This window comes from Cygnus atratus, chromosome 3 (genome assembly GCF_013377495.2).
Source record: "Cygnus atratus isolate AKBS03 ecotype Queensland, Australia chromosome 3, CAtr_DNAZoo_HiC_assembly, whole genome shotgun sequence".
NCBI classification, from domain to species: Eukaryota; Metazoa; Chordata; class Aves; order Anseriformes; family Anatidae; genus Cygnus; species Cygnus atratus.
Genome location: NC_066364.1, coordinates 75,875,728 through 75,894,724, shown reverse-complemented (window position 1 = coordinate 75,894,724; position 18,997 = coordinate 75,875,728). Strand labels below are relative to the sequence as shown.

At 43.5% G+C, this 18,997-nt stretch overlaps 1 protein-coding gene across 8 annotated transcripts in view; it reads right to left on the bottom strand.

Annotated features, from left to right (window-relative positions):
• The window catches only part of SMOC2 (SPARC related modular calcium binding 2), a 149,142-nt gene extending 136,153 nt beyond the window's left edge, over positions 1–12,989 (bottom strand). For 4 of the 8 annotated variants that reach the window (XM_035538738.2, XM_035538739.2, XM_035538740.2 and 1 more), the window contains exon 1: positions 12,443–12,956. In XM_035538738.2, the coding sequence (XP_035394631.1) occupies positions 12,443–12,517 (75 nt within the window). In that variant the 5' untranslated portion in view covers positions 12,518–12,956. Of the gene's footprint in view, positions 1–12,442 lie in introns of all 8 variants that reach the window. The other 4 variants (XM_035538741.2, XM_035538742.2, XM_035538743.2 and 1 more) reach the window with 4 other exon arrangements.
• Between the last annotated feature and the right edge of the window lie 6,008 nt (positions 12,990–18,997).

Below are 18,997 nucleotides of genomic sequence, written 5' to 3'. Positions count from 1 at the left end.
GATTTGGAATATTTGAATTGCCATCATACAAACCCTATGGCACTCATGTACAGCTGCACCTGCAGCTCCTCTATCCATGTCACAATCAGAGAGCTCCTAACTTCTGTGGAGTGCCTGTCTCTTTTCAAGTCACGTGAGGGTGTACAAGAGCAAACTGAGATTCCAGAGGGACAGGACAGAAGCTGCAATTGTGACCCTCTCTTAACTGTAGCATGATGAGGCAGAATCATTTCTGATCTCTCAAAACAGCATACCAGGGCAAACTGTCTCATTTCCCCTCATCCACACACTTCCCCATGGTTTGAACTGTTTTGCAGACACCTGGCACACATCCCAAAGCTTTTTTAAACAATGCTTGTTAAAAGGGCAGGACTCAGAACGTGTGTGTATGACACATGCAGCCCTCAGGCTGTTTTACAGTCACAAAGAACTGATACAAAATTAAGTAATCAGTCGCAATTATACTTTGTTAACATCTAAATGGCACTCCCCTAAACTGCAGCGTCCTAGCAAAACCAGAAGCATTAAAAAAAAAAAAGGGCAAAGTTTTAAAAGGTGTTGATGTATAATCAAACAAGAAATATCAGGCATAGAAAATAGAAATCAGCTATTTCTGCCTCTCTCAGACACACATGCACACCTGCTTTGCTGTTGCTGACAGTGGATAGCTGCAGGGCTCTTCCTGAGAGACATCCTGCATACCACAAAATAGCTGTAGAATATGAACTGTGACCCCTTTCAGCTTTGATAGACTTGTCATTTCTCTCAAGCTTTTCCATCCATCATACACACTCATTCTAATGCTTAACTGTGTCATTTATACAGAAATCCCTTGAGGGAATTTCATTCCATCTCTGACACTGGCTTAATTGCTGTCAGCTGGAACTAATGAGTTTTTACATGTGATTAGTCTTATTTGTGACCACCTAATTTCAATGAACACTTTTGGTTGCTCCTCACTTGTATTAAATGTGTGTGATTTCCTGACATAGTTCTAAAATGCATCTCACTTTGGAGTTTCCTCAGCCCCAGGTGTGAGGAGAAGGTTCAGGACAGGAATTGTAAAGAAATGATTTACTTTGATGTCAAGGAGAAAAACTGTGCAACTTTTTTATTGCTCATGTAATAATTAGCAATTCAAGCAGTAAAAGTTCCCTCTGTTCTCTCATAGTTTAGGGTGATAGTCAAGGAAGCTACTAGCATAAAACCAGTGATTACCTGCGGCAATTCCTGAAGTGGACCTGATACGAGATTTGAAGGAAGAAGTTCTTCTCTTCAGTTTACAAATAACTCCACAAATTTATCAGCTACCAAATACAGGTGACCTGCAGCATCTCCAGAAAAGTCAAAGCCTAACAAGTTTAGAAATCGTGTCAAATGAAAGCTAACACTACACTCCTGTGTACCCTCCCCTTGCTTAGACCAAAACAAACAAACAAACAAAAAAATGTCAGATCAAGCTGCTCAGATCAAATTGAATAAATTTCAGGGGGACAAAAAAAAAAAAAAAAAAAAGAAATTTTGGTTATTTACCCCTATAGAACTTTAGGCCCTTATTGGGGTTTTCGAATAACCCTTGAAAAGCAAAAGGAAGAAAAACTTTTCATGGGATTATATAAAGACCACCTCTCCATACACATATATAACTGACATGGATAGTCTTAAGATATGAGATGGCTATCTAGGGAATTTATTGCAGTGGACGGATAACATTTTGAAGCCCCAAGCACCCTGCAGGAAGAAGATCAGTGCTCCTTGATAACACTTGACACCTCCTTGAGGCTGTCAAGAGAGCCTTTGGGCCAGGTTTCCCAAAGGGTTCTTGACGCTACTAGTGTAGAAGACGAGAACACTGTCACCACCTGGGGTGGCAGCAAGAGCAGCTCTCAGCTCTTTGGTTTGCGTCCACAGGATGGACGTATCTTGGCAGCCCCATCTTCTTTTCTCTCTCAAGAATAGGTAGGAAGGGGTAATGGTCAGTGGAGCTCCCAGCACCGTGCTGAGCTACATGTAGAAGTAGGAAGGGGCATCCAGGCGCTCCCTTTATTCTTTGTGGACAGACCTGGCTGTATGGGTTTGGGCCTTTCTTTCCATTAGTTGAGAAAGTTTTGCACCATGAAAGGAAACGCATACCACAGCTTGAGAACCCCAGCTTTAGGGCTGCGATAAGGTTGAAACACTAAGCTCTCACAAGTCAGGAAATACCACGCAGATGACACTAGGCCCGCTGCAATGTGCAGATCCCCTTTGGCCAGCAGCATGACAGGACTAGGGAATAGACCCTTTGGTCATGTATTCCCTCAGTGGTGAATTATTGCTCCAGTTCTTTCCAAAGTTAGATGCAGTTCAAAATAAAAACCAGGAGAGTAATCAGTCTGCATACTACCCAAAGAATGTAAAGAATTGGACTGTGGCCACCTCTGCCTGATTAACTCCTCTGTTTGTATACCCTCCATTACTTGTGTTCAATCTTGTCTGTAAGCAGGTACCATTCAAGATTTATTTATTATAATAATGGTAGACCAAGTGGGCCAGCCAAGAATGAGGCTTTTCTTCCTGAAACATGTTACAAACCCACAGAGCTTAAGGTCTATAACTAGGAAAGGCATGCTTACACTGGGGAAGAAGATGTAGTAAGGAAGAAATGTCGAGAGTATGGGGAAGGAGAAAGTTGGATCAAAATCTCCACAGGATAGAGACAGCACAGTCAAAACAACAGGTCACAAAGATGTCAGCTTTGTGCTCTTCTGAGCTTGCTCCTACCTGCAGGATCTCTGCTAGCTTTTCCTTTGGATTTACCCCAATGTTACATGTATTGTGACTGCAGTTTTCTCACTATTTACTTTAACAAACCAGCACTGCTGTGTCTGCTGTGTGTTTCCCACCAGCCACCTGGATGCATAAAGCAATCTCTGCCAGTGGCATTCATGCCATTTCATCTTGGTGTCAGATCTGGTTTTCCCATCTAGTAGGAAATACTCTGATCTGGCTCTCTCATTACCTTGTGTCTCTCCTGATTTTGTGTCTAGTGAATGTAAACCACTAACATTTCAGAATTGCAGCACTGCATACCCATTTTACACTGTAGAAAATGACTGCACTAAGTGCACACAAATAGACATTTGAGTTCTCTGCTTTTTGCCCTCTTCCCTTCATAAAGAAATCAATTATCCGTGCATGAATATTGCCTTGTAATTTTATTGTAAACTAATGAAAGTCCATCACCAGGCAGTGACAGAACTTTTGCTTTGGGAGTCATTCAGCACCTGGAAAGGAGAAACTTAAACAGAAGAGCAATTTACCAAATGAACACTCCTTTCAAAAATTCTTTCCCTTTCTCTCAGAAATGTAATTTATGAAGCCTTTCAAGGAGGAAACATGATGGAAAGATAAAACCTCCTGTACAAAGTTCAGATTTGCAACTGAATCCACTCAGGCTGAAATCCATCAAAAATTTGACATGCCTGAAAACTGCCTTCCCAGGAGCATGCACTCTGAAACATAATCCTATTAAATACAGTGTGGAAAATAAGTTGTCCACTTTATTTTATCTTGCTCACCAGAATTCCTGTAACTAAATGCTGCAAGAAGAAATCATATGGATACATGTAATGAAATGAACAGGACATATGTTTTCCACAGGCTGAAATCCTTCTGGAGTCCCACAGTAAGGCACAAGGGCAATGTATAGGCATGTTTTCCCACTTCTTCACACCAGCCTGCTTCAAGCTCCCACCAATGCTAATGAGTAACTAATGGCATGGGAAGGCAAGCCACCAAGACCTGAATTCTACTTTTTAATGTTTTTGTTGAGGTTTTTGTCATTTGATGGCCTGCCTGATGGGCAGCAGAGTAAGAATTGATGCAAAAATGAAGTTCTCTATATTTTAACCCCCCTTCCTAACTTAGGCAACTGGGTGGAGAAATAAGGGTTCCTACTACTGTCAGCCCCTCCCAGAAGTGCCGGAGCATGCCCTGCTGTTCTTTCACTCCCTCCCATGGTGGATCCCGAAAGTGTCATAGAAGAAGACAGGTGAGCGCTCTGCCCCTGACGATACTGCAAAAGGGATGCCACTGGGCTGTATCTGCAATGGAGCGGACATGAGACAGATGTGTATAGAACCACCCTCTGATTTTTATCTTAAGTTCCTTAAGTCTTTGATGTCTGCTTCCAAAAAGTCATCCATTCAACAGACCTGAGACAATTCACTAAACAAACATAAGTTCAAGCAGAGTCTTCTGTAGTTTCTTTGATGGTGGTCTTTTTCATACCTTTTTCGTTCCCTCTTGTGGGGAAAAGGGTACCTTTAGAACTTGTGCTATCCACTGCTACAAGGTAGTATACTTGGTACCAGGTTTCACTTATTTATTTCATTTATCTGATAGAAATGACTTTAAAAAGCAACATATGTCACAGTGCTTTTTCACTCTAACAGGAACATTAGTCCACAGGACAGCTACTCTCTGACCTTGAACAGTGCTACACAGTACTATTGGTATAAGAAAGTGGCACACAGTGACAGCAGTATTTGACAAATACAACTTTGCAGAGCCCTCACTTATCCATTACTGTAGATGCTAAAGGGAATGAGAACTAATAAAAACAATGCGATTAAATACATTGAGTAATTCTTCACCTAAGTAGATGGCCATGAGGACAAATGCACTAACTTGGACAACTGAGCCAGAGTCACTGTGGAAGCCATATTCCTCATGTCCTTACAATGCCTGCCTGCCTCTGATGGTAACTCTCCTTTTAAGAGTCCTCGGTCCACCTCCTGGTTCCAAATAGGAATTCAGTGTGTTTGGATGCCTGTACAAAGTCAGGAGCACGGCAAGTACACTGCAGCCAGCATTTCATGCACCTATCAGCTCACCGAAAGGTGATTCTCTCATTTTAATAGCACCACCTTTCTGGTATGCTGCCACCTCCATATTCCCCCTCTGTATTCTCCAAAAGGGGTCCCTGACCCTAACTCTACCACCAACAGAAAGATGCCACTGCCAGTGGCACTACCTGCTGCCATTAAAAATAGCAGCACCTGGCAAAGAAAAAGGTTTGGGAATCCATTCTCTAGATCACGTGATCTAGATCCCAGGCAGATCACAAACTTTCTGCTCTCAGATACTTTAGAAGAGCTGGTCTGGTTTAATAGTGTTTCTGTTCACATGGTCATATTATGGTTAAAATATATTAAATAGCTTGTATATCCACCAGAATTTCACCCTCCCTTCTCCCACTCCTTCAAACCACCAATGAGACTCAGTGGCAGACTCTTTTACTCAGACTAAACTCCATTACTCCTCCATTTTACTCAGGATAAGAGCAGGAGAAAGATAATGAAACTGAGTCATTGCCTTCCCTCCCTGACATCCACACATGCCCACAATCTGCAGGTTTTCTCCACCCCACAGCTTGCTGTGTGGATTAGTGGGTCCATCCCGCTTATCATTAAAATGACTTTATATTTGCCATTACTTTCATTTTGAAAAATGTACTGACCTCTCCTGATGACTTATGTTGCTTATTCACTCACAGTATCTTACTTGAATACCAAACAAAGGTCAGAGTAGTGACAAACATATGAGAAATCTTGCCGCAAATGTGAACAATTTATAGTAGCAATTGTATCCCTAAAATCTGGAAAATACAACATGCAGCCATGGCATAATAAAGAAAGCACATTCCAGAGCAATGGATTATTTTTTCTTTGTTTTCATGTAAGTAATCTTTAGGTGCTCTAGGATAGAGAGTTGAAGATTTATAGCACATGTATGACAGCTAATTTGTATACAGTTTGAAAACGAACACCTAAAAGTCAGGAAAGTATACTATTACATCCTCAGAGCAAATTTAAGGTAACACAAAAGTGTTACTTGGTGCCTCAGAAGATGACAGAATAGGCAACCTGAAGTAAATGAAGGAAAAAAAAAAGCTAGGTTTTGGATAGGTATGAGGTAAACATTCTTGAGCGAGTTTTCTAGCAACACACTGAGAAAGCCAGGGAGAGAGCTGGACTGGATCTCCTTCAGGAAATGTTTTCTCTCTCCATCCTGACAAAAAGTCTAGGATGTATTCTCTGTTAGCCTGGATTTTCATCAGCTGATGAAATGCTTACTAGTCATTTCTGAAAACTAATAAATTAGAATGGGAAAAAAATTCACTGAAGGGCAGTTACTAACTCATCACAGCAATTTCTTTTGCCAAGACCAGCTAAAACTTCAGTTCGCAAGACTAACTCCACATAAACTTATTTCCCTTGGTCCACGTTAAGGAATGATGCTGTGTTAATGTTGCTTTTTTGAAGAACATTCATAATTTGGTACAGTCATATTAAGAAACTGTCTGCTACCGAGTGTTCCCACACCAATTGAAATCCCAGTCAATATACTTTTGGGCAGCTTTCACCTTCCTGTAACCAAAGTTTTAATTTTTGCATCCTATGCATGCGACTGCACTACATCAATGGCTTCAATTCAGACCTGTGTAGATAAGGCAACTAGACAAAAATCAAAAAATGCAGGGAAAAAAATGCAGTCATTTATGCTGTACCAGCTCTTGTCTGCTCAGTCAACATTATTTTCCTGAAGACAATTACTAAGTATTCCTTATGGCCAATATTTTGCTGTGTCTTAAGCTATCCTTCTTTCTCCTTTGGTAGCAATTATTCTGTGTAACATCAGCATACTGTAAGTTGTATTTTTTTTCCTGATGAATTTCCTCTTTTCAGGCTCCCAGCTGGAATTTCACTGGAAAGTATCTTATCTACCACAGTAGATAAAAATGAAGGCAGTGAGTATAGATTAATACCCACAATTTGATACAGAAATGTCAACAGAAGCATGTCCTGGGAGAGTGCACAGGGCCGTTGAGATCAGAATGACTGGCATCACCAGAATTTGATTGTAGAATATAGTAGAGAGGAAGAGGAGGGGAGGGCGGTATTTGTACTGTCAAAAACAACTCCGGCATTCTTTCTGAAGAAAGCATTCCAGCTTTGCACTGTCAAATGGCCTTCATTGGGAACCTGGTATCTGAACTTTCTAAAAATCTACCTCCAAGCATAACAATGAATCAACCTGAAGCATTTTCTTCGCAGAAAATTTAGAAACATTTGGGGTTTGATCCTAATGAAAACAAACATTTGGAAATGTCTGGGTCCTTTGCGAAATGTAACCCCGCAGCTTCCCCAAGTTCGTAGGAATTTGTTCAGATAAAAACGCCACTCCTGAACCAAACTCAAACCTGCATTTGCTGTTCAAAAATAGATTTTTGATCTCAACTCTTTCTTACTCAGTTTTTAATTGTCAGGCGCCTCTGCCCTTCCCGGTCTCAGGCCCAACAGGAAATGGAAGTACCAAAATACTGTGAAAATGGCTGTGCCTGTGGTAAGTCTGGTCTGGCTGAAGAAGTGGAAACACTAGCAAAGTCCTGAGTGAGCCAGATCTTGAAAAGACTTGTAGCCTGATTTCCAAACCAACACGGTTCAGATAGGTTTTGGATAGCAGCTAAAACTTTGGAGGCTTCTCAGAATGAACCAAAACCTGGGGTTTGCCAGCTCTCAAGGAATAGTCATGGCCATTCTTCAAGGTATTCAGAGGGCAACAGGGGAAGAATGAAAACATCACAACTGGCCTAAGTATGCATGATTTACCTCAGTTTCCTCTGTCCTGCTCTTCCTTCCCTACCCATAATCACTTCTACTCTCCAGTTTTAGCTTTAAAATCTTAAGGGTATGTAGTCGACCTGCCATCTCCATTATGTATTTCACATAATAAGGTATGGTGTATGTTGGCTGCATGCAGAAATATGACTTTTAACTTCTGATCAAAAGTTTTGCTGCCTTTTTCAATAATAACCCTCACAGGTTTTGTTTTTGTTTCTTTAATGAGAAGTGTCTTGAGAGAGAGGTTATTGCTAGGAAGCATTGTTGAAAGCGTTTTATTTTCAGTGCTGATGTACCCTTGGTTGTACCAATGCCCATTTGCAGTAACAATGCTATTAGGATCTGGAGCCACTTACAGTTTTATTTATGGTCTTGGTTTTTGAATCACAATTAGAGTAACTTTTCCAAATGTTTGGGTTTGCAGGCACCATCCAAATGGGTCCTTAACTTGGAAAACTTTGACTGTGTTTAGCTTCCATTTACTGAACTACCTTAGTGGTCCATCTTATACTGGTGAGTGTTGTGGAAGCTATCCAGGGCATTAAATGCTATTGAATACTCACAAAGCATGTGCCAAGGGAGAAAAAGAAAACAATTGTTCCCTGAAATATTCAGCTTCTGATGAAAGGAACTTATAACAGGCAGAGGTGTTCATTTCAAGAAGCGATTTCAAGCAAACTTTCTTCCTTTGTAAGATCTAAGATCAATATTATATTCAGAAGGACACATGGTTCAGCAAGGCTTTGAAAGCATAAAATTAAATAGTTTGTGGTATGTTACAAGTCATCAAGATTTTAAAATAAGAAACACTTGTGTCCTATTGTTTGTACAAGCACATGCACACACACAACACTGCAACTGAGATAAAAGCTAGGCTGATGGTTCCAAAAATACAGCGTAACAATGCCAAAGTAAGTGTGGCGATAAGTGCGGTGATCTTAAATTTACTTAATCTAGGAACAGACTGAGCTTTCTTCAAAACACCGTGTTTCAAAACAAAAGTACCTATAACCTCAAGATCTGACTATTCCCCTAAGATAATATGCCAGTAAGGCTCTGTTCTCACCAGTTTCATACGTCCAGAAAGCACGGTTGCATATTGCAGAGCAGAATAAAAACACAGCATTGTGAAAGCGTTCCAACAATGTGCTACAGGAATTGCAGATTATTACCTGACTTTCCATAAACAAGGTAAAAGGACAAGGTTACTTAAGATATTTTGTGGAAAGTAAGAATGTTTTACATTAGTATTTGACACAAGGGGAGGAAAAACCAGGAGCAGCCAAACTGGCTACAGTCCCTCCAGATCTCACTGTTTCTTATGAGACAGCTTTCAGCCTACCTTCCCAAAATGAAAGCCATTGTTCTGTTGCCAATGTTTGTTTATTTGAAATAACAGTAAATATAATACAAAATAACGGTGTCCTCCCCCAACCATCCCTGTGGCTCAGTTAGTAATACAGAATTGGAATATCATGTTTCCCCTCACTTTCCCTATTATTGCAATATGCTTCTACTCAGGAGACAAACGTCCAGGAGCAACTTTAGCAAAGAGTATATTTTGACCACAAGAGGCCAAGATTGCTACAAATTCAAAGTAGATTTGGGCTACATCTAAGTTAGTAACCCACAAAAACTTCAAAACTCTTTGACCCTGGTGCACATCCTGACTTCTCAATAAAGATCCAGGTGTGCAACAGCTGATCCCTCATGTTTCTCCTCTGCCCTGGCATACACATGGGGACTGTTCTGGCTGGGTCCACATTTTGGACAGAGAGGAAAAAGTTACAACACAAGTTACAACTCATTTTAGATGTAGCTGTGAGAACCTGAGGACCAGACACTAGACCACCTGGTGCATTTCAGATACCTGCTGACTACTTGGATGCCAGATACTGATCTGATGGTTATTACCAAGGTTGTAGGAAGCCATCTGCTCATCAGTCTCTGCGGACCTGCAGTTACGTTTGACCATTAAGCAATCAGAAATCTGTTGGAATTCTTAAGTTTTGTGAAAACTCTGTAATTTCTTGCTGTTGGACTATTGCAAAGCTTTCAACATCTGAAAAACACATATTCAGAGGTGGTTGTGGGTTTTTCTGCCTGAGGGAAATTGAAATGCAAAAATGTTATTCCTAATTAGACAAGGATACAGCTCTATACACTGCTGAAAGTCTTGTCCGAAAGTAATACTTGCTCCACTTCTGGAGCTAGTAAGGATGTCAAGTTAAAACAGCCCAGAAATTTGTTCAGCAACATTAAAAACAGCTGGTGCTCCCCTCGCTGCCCATAGTGAATTTTACTATCACAACATTGCTAAGGTTCACCTTATGGCAGATTTACCACTGTGGTTAAGGAGCCTATGTTCATGCTATTATTGCCACCACCTGGCAAGCTGCATGTCCCACTGACAGTGTGATACCATCAGGGACCTGCACACTCTCCCCTGTGATCATCCTGCAGTTTTCATGAAACTCAGGTCCATGGTAAGATATGTTCTGTCCCCATGGCTTCTGGTTATTTTTAAAAACATCAGTCTGTCTTTGTTATTCTTCCAAGCACAAATAAAAGGAAAAACTTCATCTGATGTGTAGGAAAAAAAATGGTAGTTTTCTGTCATAACACAAGAGCAGAGCAGGTGAAAAATAAGTCATACATTTCCTTGGTGTTTCACAGCCTGAGTTTTTTGTGGTGGTGGTGGTGGTGGTGGTTGTGGTGGTGGGGTTTTCTTGTTGTTATAATTGTGCAGATATTATCCACAAATATTTGGGAAAGGTACATGTGAGAAGGGGTTGTGCAGTCCGTACATTTTGCTATAAGCAAAATGACTGCAGGAGTAAAGAATGATTTAGTGTCATGGTATTTGTTGCTGTTACAGTGATGTTGGTTTTGTTTTGTTTAAATAGGGAAGTACACTCATAGCAGAAATAAACCTACCTCATGCAACCAGAGCTCAGAGTTTAGTCTTGTGGGAAGAAGTAAAAAGTATGTGTGCATGAGTGTGTATGCATTGCTTTCCTACCATGGGTCTCTGACAGCTCATTACCCATTTTACGGAAGGATTTCTAATGTACTCGTATGTGCCACCATCTCTGTAAGATGAGCACAGACTGCAGAAAAACTAGCATGGGCTGACCACAGCCCAGCAGTGACACATCCAACCACCTCTACCAAAACGTTCGGGTTTAACGAGACTGAAAGCTTAAAGCCTCCAGTGTCATTGCCCTTTCAGTAGAAGAGGGTGGGGATTCCACCAGGATTTACTTTTCTAATCACAGCTCATAAAGATGCATACTGTTGTAAGGTGCAGAAATGAACAATACACATTCTGGGTGGGTGAGAGAACAGAGAGGCTTCAGACATCTCTCAGCATTAGTTGAAGTCAAATACATCCACACGAGTTTATGCCATTTAATTTTTAAAGGGTTTTCCTAAGTGCTCTTGGCCAGATTTTTATTCCCTCAGTTTTAGAAAGGCAGGCAACCATTCATAAACACCAGTTGCGTTCGGCAGTGATTGATATGCATCTGTTAAAAGGCTTTGGCATCATTTGATCCTTGTATCATTTTAAGATGATATAGCAGTCACAATCACTCCTATTTTACATTTGAATTATTTTTGTTAGCATCTCTAGTTTACTTCCATGCTAACATTCAGAATTTTTGTATGTACTGAAGAAAGAATATAACATGTAATCTCTTGCAAATTCCTTTTACATATTTGTGAAAGTGAACTTGGAATTAAATTACGATGCTAGCCTGTTAACTGGAATAGTACATCACCTGACAGTTTGTGGGTGCTTCAAACAAGGTTCTTAAAAAGCAAAAGATCAAAAATCACTTGACTTTATCTGTCCTGCACTTGCAAATGTCACACGCTATAAAATTCATTGGGCAAACTCATTCCTTTAAGGTTTTCAATTAGCAGCTTCTAATCTACAAATCATTTCAAAAAAAAAAAAAAAAAAAAAAAACTAGATGAGAAGGCAAAACTTGTCCTGAAGAATTTCAGGTATGAACAGCTCAGCCGTCCCCCACCACCGTTTCTCCTTGAGCTGTCCCTAACCACCACCACCAAAGGAAAGACAAGAAAAGAGAAAGAAAGAAAAGAGTGCTCAGTATTTTACATAATTTTTCTGAAAGAGCGAGACAAAAATAGGGTCTATGTCACTTTGCAACTGCCTGTAACTTCAGCATAATAAACTCCGAGGGGCACAGCCCTCACCCAAACACTTAAAAACAGCTTGAAAGGGGTGCTCGTTACCCGTTATGTTTACTCAAGCACTTGTTTAAAAACACATTTAAGGAATATGTTTTTATTTCTCCAGATTGCATTAATTATAGCTTTGCAAACACTGCGAGCTCTGCGACAAGGCTGAACCGAGCTATTAGCTGCAAACCTCAGGTCTTGGCTGGAGAAGCGGTTATGGCTTATTTAGCAAGCCTAATGAATTGGCTCGCCCAGCTCCGCGCAGAGCTCCATGTTTAGCACCGCGGAGCCCGGAATAGCCCGAGCCTCACGCCGCTTTGGAAGCAAAAATAAAAAGAGAAATCTCTCGACCCAAGGCGGTCCTCGCTGCAGCGTTATTTCCCGGGGGGGGGGGGGTTGAAATCAAAAGCAGCAACGCGGGCATCAGCCACCAGCTTCGCCCGGGGGCTCTGCGGAGACCCGAGGCGAGGCTCCGGGGTCCCGCCGCGGGCCGGGCCGGGGGCGGCAGCCCCCCGCCGCCCTCAGGTGCGCCCCGGGGCCGGCATCCCGCGGCGGGGCGGCCTTACCGTGAGGGCGGACAGCTTCTGGGCCGGCACGGCGGGGAGCAGCTCCGGCAGCAGCAGCAGCAGCGGCACCCACATCCTGAGCGGCGGCGGCAGGGGCTGGGGCACCCTCCCGGGGACGTCGCTCCCCGGTTCTGCTCCCTTCTCAGTCGCTCTTTTTTTTTTTTTTTCCTCTTTCTTTTTTTAGCCCCCACCCCTTGAAGTTTGGCTTGGGGTGCACGGCGGAGCGCCGGCAGTTTCGCCCTTTCTCCGTGTCCGGCGGCGCTCGGAGATGCTCCCCAGCCTCGCCCCCCTCCGCCGCCTAGCCCCGGGGGTCGCCTCCTTTCCTCGCCAGCCCCTTCTCCCCCCCTTGGCGGGGGAAAAGGGAGGAAAAGCCGGGGAGGGAAGGGAAGGGAAGACCCTCCCACCCCACCCCACCGCTGTCCGCCGCCGGCGGGGGGCCGCGGGAAGGCAGAGCCGCAGCCGCGGAGCCGGGCGCTGGGCGACCTCGCCTCGCCGCTCCTTCCCTTCCCCTCTTATCCTCCCCCCTGCCCGGCCCGGCCTCCGCTTTCCCCTCCCAGACCCGCTGCTCCCCGCCGATTAACCCTCCCCGAGGCTCCCGGGGGACTCCGGGTCGCCCCCCTTCCCTCCCTTCCCCTCCCCTCCCCTCCCCGCGGGGTTCATCCCATTCCCCCTCCGCCTCCTCCTGCACCACCGCGTACAAACGCAGGCAGCCGCGGCCCCCCGAGCCCGACGCACCCCACTTTGCTGGATGGGGCAGCAAAAGCCGGGGGCAGCGGGATGTGGGATGGGGTCTGGGGGCTGCCCGGGGAGCGGGCAGGGCTCGCAGGGGGCCAGGGACAGCCGGGAGCTGCTGCAGGTTGCCGCGGGGCTGCCGCTCCGCATGGGGTAAAGCGCCAGGTGAACCCTCCCTCCCGCCGGCTTTGCGCTTTTCTCGCTGATGTTTCGGGAAGCAAACGGAGGAGTTTTGTTACTTCCCCACCGTGAACCGCCGGAGGATCTCCTCTCCCCGGAGCACCGGAAAGAAGCCCTTCTAAGTGCATGTTTGCCAATGGAGCAGCCCCCCGCTCCTCCCCTGAGCCCCACGGTTCCCTGCCAGCCCGCAGAGATCCCCGCGGTTCAGGGGGTCCGAAGCGACCAGGGCTTTTTTATTCTTAGGGTTGTGCTCGTCCGGGGGATAGGACCCAAGCCTGAAAGGGCTTTTGGGGAGGCTGCGAGACAGCACGCACCCAAGTGACAATTCCCCAGATGCGACCTCGGTGGCTGGGCACACCCTGGCTGCCAGGGCTGGGCATGGAGCACGCTCCCCGGAGCGGCAGCTTCATGCCCAGAGATGCAGGGAGAAGTGGAAATTAATTTAAGACAGATTTGGGTGCCCTGCTTGGGACAGCCACTGCTGACTTCTCCGGATCCTGCAATGTTCAGAGCATGCAGCCAACAACCCAGCCATAGTTTCTCCAGGTCTCAACTGGGCATCTAAAGTAGTAAAAATTTGGAGAAGCCCCTTTTCAAAAGTTTCATTTTAAACAGCTTGATTATCAACACAAAGTGTACACATGTCTGTGTGTGCTCATAATATCTCCTCAACTTTCCAAACGGGAAAAAGGAAAGATGAGAAAGCTATCATAGGCATTGTCCGGGTCAGAGCATGTTTAGGACCCTTCACTCCACCACACAGACCCCCATCAGTCTCCAGCTAGCAGCATCCCCCATGGAGATAGCAGATTGCCATTTGCTGCAGTGGGCAGAGTGGGATATTTTTGCCAGCAAGGACTCTACAGCCATTTCCTCCTAGCTGGGAGGTGGTGAACCTTTGAAATGTCGATGTGCCTATCAGAACCAGAAGGAGCCTTTATTCTTATGACCATGCCTCCAGCCATCCATGCTTGCGTCCCCTCCAGCTATACCCTGTGCAAGTGTTACCTCTTTCACACCTCAGAGTTATTCTGTGTGGACCTAGTCGCACTCCCCTGTTATCAAGCCTCTCGTTGCCATGTCATTGCAGTCATCATCTTCCCAGTCCTCTTCCTTCCTTCTCCACCAGTCCATCCCAGTCTGTCTCCCTGTCCCAGCCCAGACCTCCTTCATCACCAAGCAGCCCTGCAGCCCCATGGCTGCCTTCCCATCTGCCGTGATCTTTGGAGCTTGCTAACCCCACAGCCCCTTCGTCTTCAGTTCAGGGTCCTTCTGTGCACTGCTGCTGTTCAGCCAGACAAAGGCAATATGCAGCAGTCAGTCCCTCAACTAAACGGCACAGCAGTTTGGATTTGGCATTGCAGGAAAAATCCAAGCTCAGAATAGATGAGAAATTTATCTAATAAAAACAAGCTGCAGGTTTTTTAGGGTTTATGACTTCATCAAATTTGAGTGGATTTCCAGAGGTGACTGTAGCCAAGAGGCCAAAATGAGAAGTCTGAAGTCCAGAAACCGGTGGCATTATGGTTTCAAAATAAAGACCCCTTGCCAAAATATGCATTATTATTTTGTCTACTGTCATTTCCCCAGCTTCTTTTGAGAAAGAGATTTGACTATTCAGCCTAAAATTTCTTCTTCCCTTTCTTTGCCCCCCATCCCAGAAGATAATTCAGCCCAACAAAAATATGTTTAAAGGAAAATGTGAGACCAAGTGATAAAAATACTGTCAAGGATTAAGCAACTGAAAATAGTGTTTTATAATGTAAAAGGCAGAGTGATTTTAACAGGCAGAGCTACCAGCCACCACCATGGTGGTAAGAAAACTACCTGCCTCCAAGAACTTGCAGTCAGATTAGATAAGAGTATAAAAACGGAAATAAATGTTATTCCTTGTTAAAAGTGGGGGAAGGACTATAAGACAGGCACATCAGTATTCTTCACAGGTGGTGTTCTCCCATTTAAAAAGGGGTCATATCTCCAGAAGAACGCATGGGTCCCCTTTCCATGGATGTCACTGAAGGAAATCTTTGTTTTCCACTTCTTGCTCTAGTTTGTCAGTGGTGGTTTTATCCTGAGCACAGCCTTCTCCCACAGCCTGACGTGTTCTGAGTCATGTGTCATGGTGAATTTTGACCCAGCCACCTCCTCATCCATGCCAGCACGACGTCCAGACTTGATCTGCGCTACATGAGGAATTGTACCCAAGTTTTCTGAAGTCCTATGTGGGTTCTTTCATAATAAGACCCAAATTTTCTCCTCTTTCCCCAGTCTCTCCAGAACTGTGTGCTCAGGAAGTTGTAGAAAGCAACTCAAGTTGCTTAAATGAGTGAGCCTCACAGAGCAATCCTGTACAGTTTTACAGCAATGGTTAGAAATATACAGGAAACACTTGGTACAACTTACCGGAGCATGAGAGCTTTCCTCTAATACCTTTAATTAGGTCAGAAAATGCAAAAGGAAATTATACCTCATCTACAGAATTGTTCAGGCTGCTTTAAAATCCTGTATATAGTTGACCATTCTGTATTAAATTCAACAGAAATGTTCCAATAAGGATATTGGAAATTCTAACTTTGATAAAGGAAGAACTGTCTGACTCCTAAATATCAAGACTACAGAAAGTAAATCCTCTTAAGTAAGTTTCAGTGCAGCACTTGTGCCTGCAGGGATGGGCCACCAGATCCAAGCAGAGCTGTGTTACTTGGCTGGGGTACGTAAGAGCTCAGGAGTCTGCTTCCCATTGCAGGATCACTTGGTGTTTGGCAGAAGATAACGCAATTCTTAGAAAGATTTTTTTCTCTTATGGGTCCCTGGCACAAGCTTTGAAAGAATTAGCAGGCAAACTCTGCACTCTCACCTGCTTTTCAAATGTTCTGCTTTTCAAGCAGCAAATATATTTTGCAGCCAGTTTGAAGTATACCAAATGTTTGATTCTTTTTTAAAGTTTGGAAAAATAACGGGGGATAATATTAAAATTAAAGCAAGTAGTTCTTGTAATACTTAGAGAATATACATGCACCTATGAATGTGCAAACAAGAGTAGAACAGTTATTTCTATTCTGTATAGCTATGGCATACCTTTTTCTCCTAGGTTTCTACATTACGGAATCACAGAATCATCTAGGTTGGAAGAGACCTCCAAGATCACCTAGTCCAACCTCTGACCTAACACTAACAAGTCCTCCACTAAACCATATGAGCATCATGAAGTCCAGGTCCAGTGACAGAGACTTATAGGAACTGCAGAAGCACAAATAATAACAAAAAAGGGGCAATTAACTTTTTTTTTTTTTTTTGTAAAGCATTATCACTTAGCTTCTTATAAACAAAGGTACTTAATCAAAACCAGCTGACATCAATGGAAAGTCTCCCATGATTTTAATATGGATATAAATGAAAAGCCCACAAACAGCGACCCCAGATTCTAGCCCTACGATATTTAGGGTATCATTACACTATATTCACAGGGAGTCATACTTGACATATAATTGTTCAAAAAAAAAAGAGAGAGATGTATGTCTAGTTTAAAGGAATAATAAAACTCTCTGATGCTTTACTTCTTTGTGTTTGCTGTGAGTAGTAGGGAAGATGGAGTCCCAGAGTTAAGTAGGATGTTGTGAATCTTCTTAATCTAAAAAAATTAAAAAGATTTATTCATTTCATTATTTTTTAAAGTAAAAAATTATCTTTGTAAACTATAACATGAAGTTTGTTTCAACACAGCTATGAGCAAACAGCTTATGACTGAGCTGTGCTCTGTGCCACATGAAATGTACAGCGGAATTTTTAAAAGTGTTTATGGGAACCAGGAGCTGAGATCCTGTTTTTGAGAGCTACATAGGTGAGCCAAACCCTAATCCCAAAACACCAAGGCCCACGCATTATGCGATCATTAAAAATAAAGCCATGAAACCAGCCTTTTAAAAAGGGGACAGAATGTAGGAGTAAAGTCAAAATTGTGAGTGGGTAGGAGGAACGGGCCCACATGTGACTGGTTTTGCTTGGGAAACCCAGATAGCTTTGAAAAGTGCCATCCTTAGGTGAGATCTTCCAGTATTAGCATGTTGCATTTTTCACGATTAGAGCTTACAGTGTGGGATTTATCACACTTTAATGAGCAGTCAGTATGAGGAAAATGACTTAATCCTTCAAGGCAATAACAACACACACACAAAATCCTGCTCTGCATCTTGTAGGGTGAGAGCAGAGCAGAGCTAGTACATTCCCCATCTCTCAGAGCCACAGTTCTGCCATGTTTCTCCCAGCTAAGCATGCTCTTCAGACTTTTCTGAAGGAGGTTGGCTGTTGTAATGCAGAGAGAGGCATTGCTGCTGACTCACTCACCTTACATTAAATCATCCCTCACAGCTCTTTGGCCAGAAGTGCTCCCCTTTCACCCAAATGTAGACCTTGGGATGGTGAGGTTGGGATCAAGAGCAAACCCTGAAAAAACAGCTCGCTCCTGTGTTAGATGAACACCTGGGATGGCAAAAAGAATGTGAGTGCTGATAGAGGGAAGAACAAAAAAAATAGCCTTTTGGAAATGGTGCTGACAAACAGTCTGGTGTCTGATCATCCGGAAACAACCACGGGATTCTGCACAATTCTCAGAGTCTTGGAAACAAACCATAGTTTGGAGACTGTCGAGAGAGGAGCTCTGTCTGCGGAGGGGTATATATATCCATAATGCTTATAACTAGATTTACACCAAGAGTGAAAATCATACAGAAGAAAAAAATGGGTATTACATGAAGTGATATACTGATGGTAAAATGCCTTCCTGAGTGCTAGTGAATAGCTGAAGCAACACAGGATGCAGTAGAAAAATGCATAAGTCATAAAATAGCTTTGAAATCATTGGGCACACAAATAAATGCACTTATCTCATATTATTCCCCTTCCTTGACCAGACTTATTTTGCTGGCTTTACCTGTTGGCCGTATGGCTCAGCATTTAGCAGAGGAAGTTCTTTCCACTCACAGATAGAAATGAAGGAATGAACAGTTTGAATTAGAAGATTTAAGAAGTCTTCCTATCGGGAATCTTCTGGACAGCTGTCAGAGATATGCTACTTCACCAACCCATATGCACTGCTTCTCAGGACAGGAAGAGTTCTACTGTGGGGACAGATGTAAATGCTTTCACAGGAAAAGTGTGATATTTTAGCAGTGGAAATTTCATACAGTCCTAAAAGTGGAATAAAAAGCTAGGTAAAGTGCATGAGTATTTCTTATTTCCAGTCCTCAGCACTGACATTTGTATTGTGTACCAGCTTGCTTTTTCAGATTTGGAAACCCATAGTAACCCAAAAACCATTATGTTCACCAGCCTCTCCCTCAGCCCAGTGTAAAGCAAGCTTTGTGGTCCCAAGCCAGTCTCCTGTGGGCACAAGGTGTTTGTGAAGCCTTCACCACAGCGAGCAGCCTCAGCCCAGGCACCAAAGCCTAAGTGGGCCCAGTGCCAGAGCCACACTGTCACCACTGACACAGATCAGCCCAGGACAAGATGGTGGCGAAACCGCCTCAGAGCACTGGGAAGCCTCCCTGCCTCTTCCTGCACCCTCCCATCTGTACATAAACACCGGCTTCAGACTCCAGGCCTGCATACTGTTGCACCTTGCTCAAAGATTTGAGCCTTTTAAGA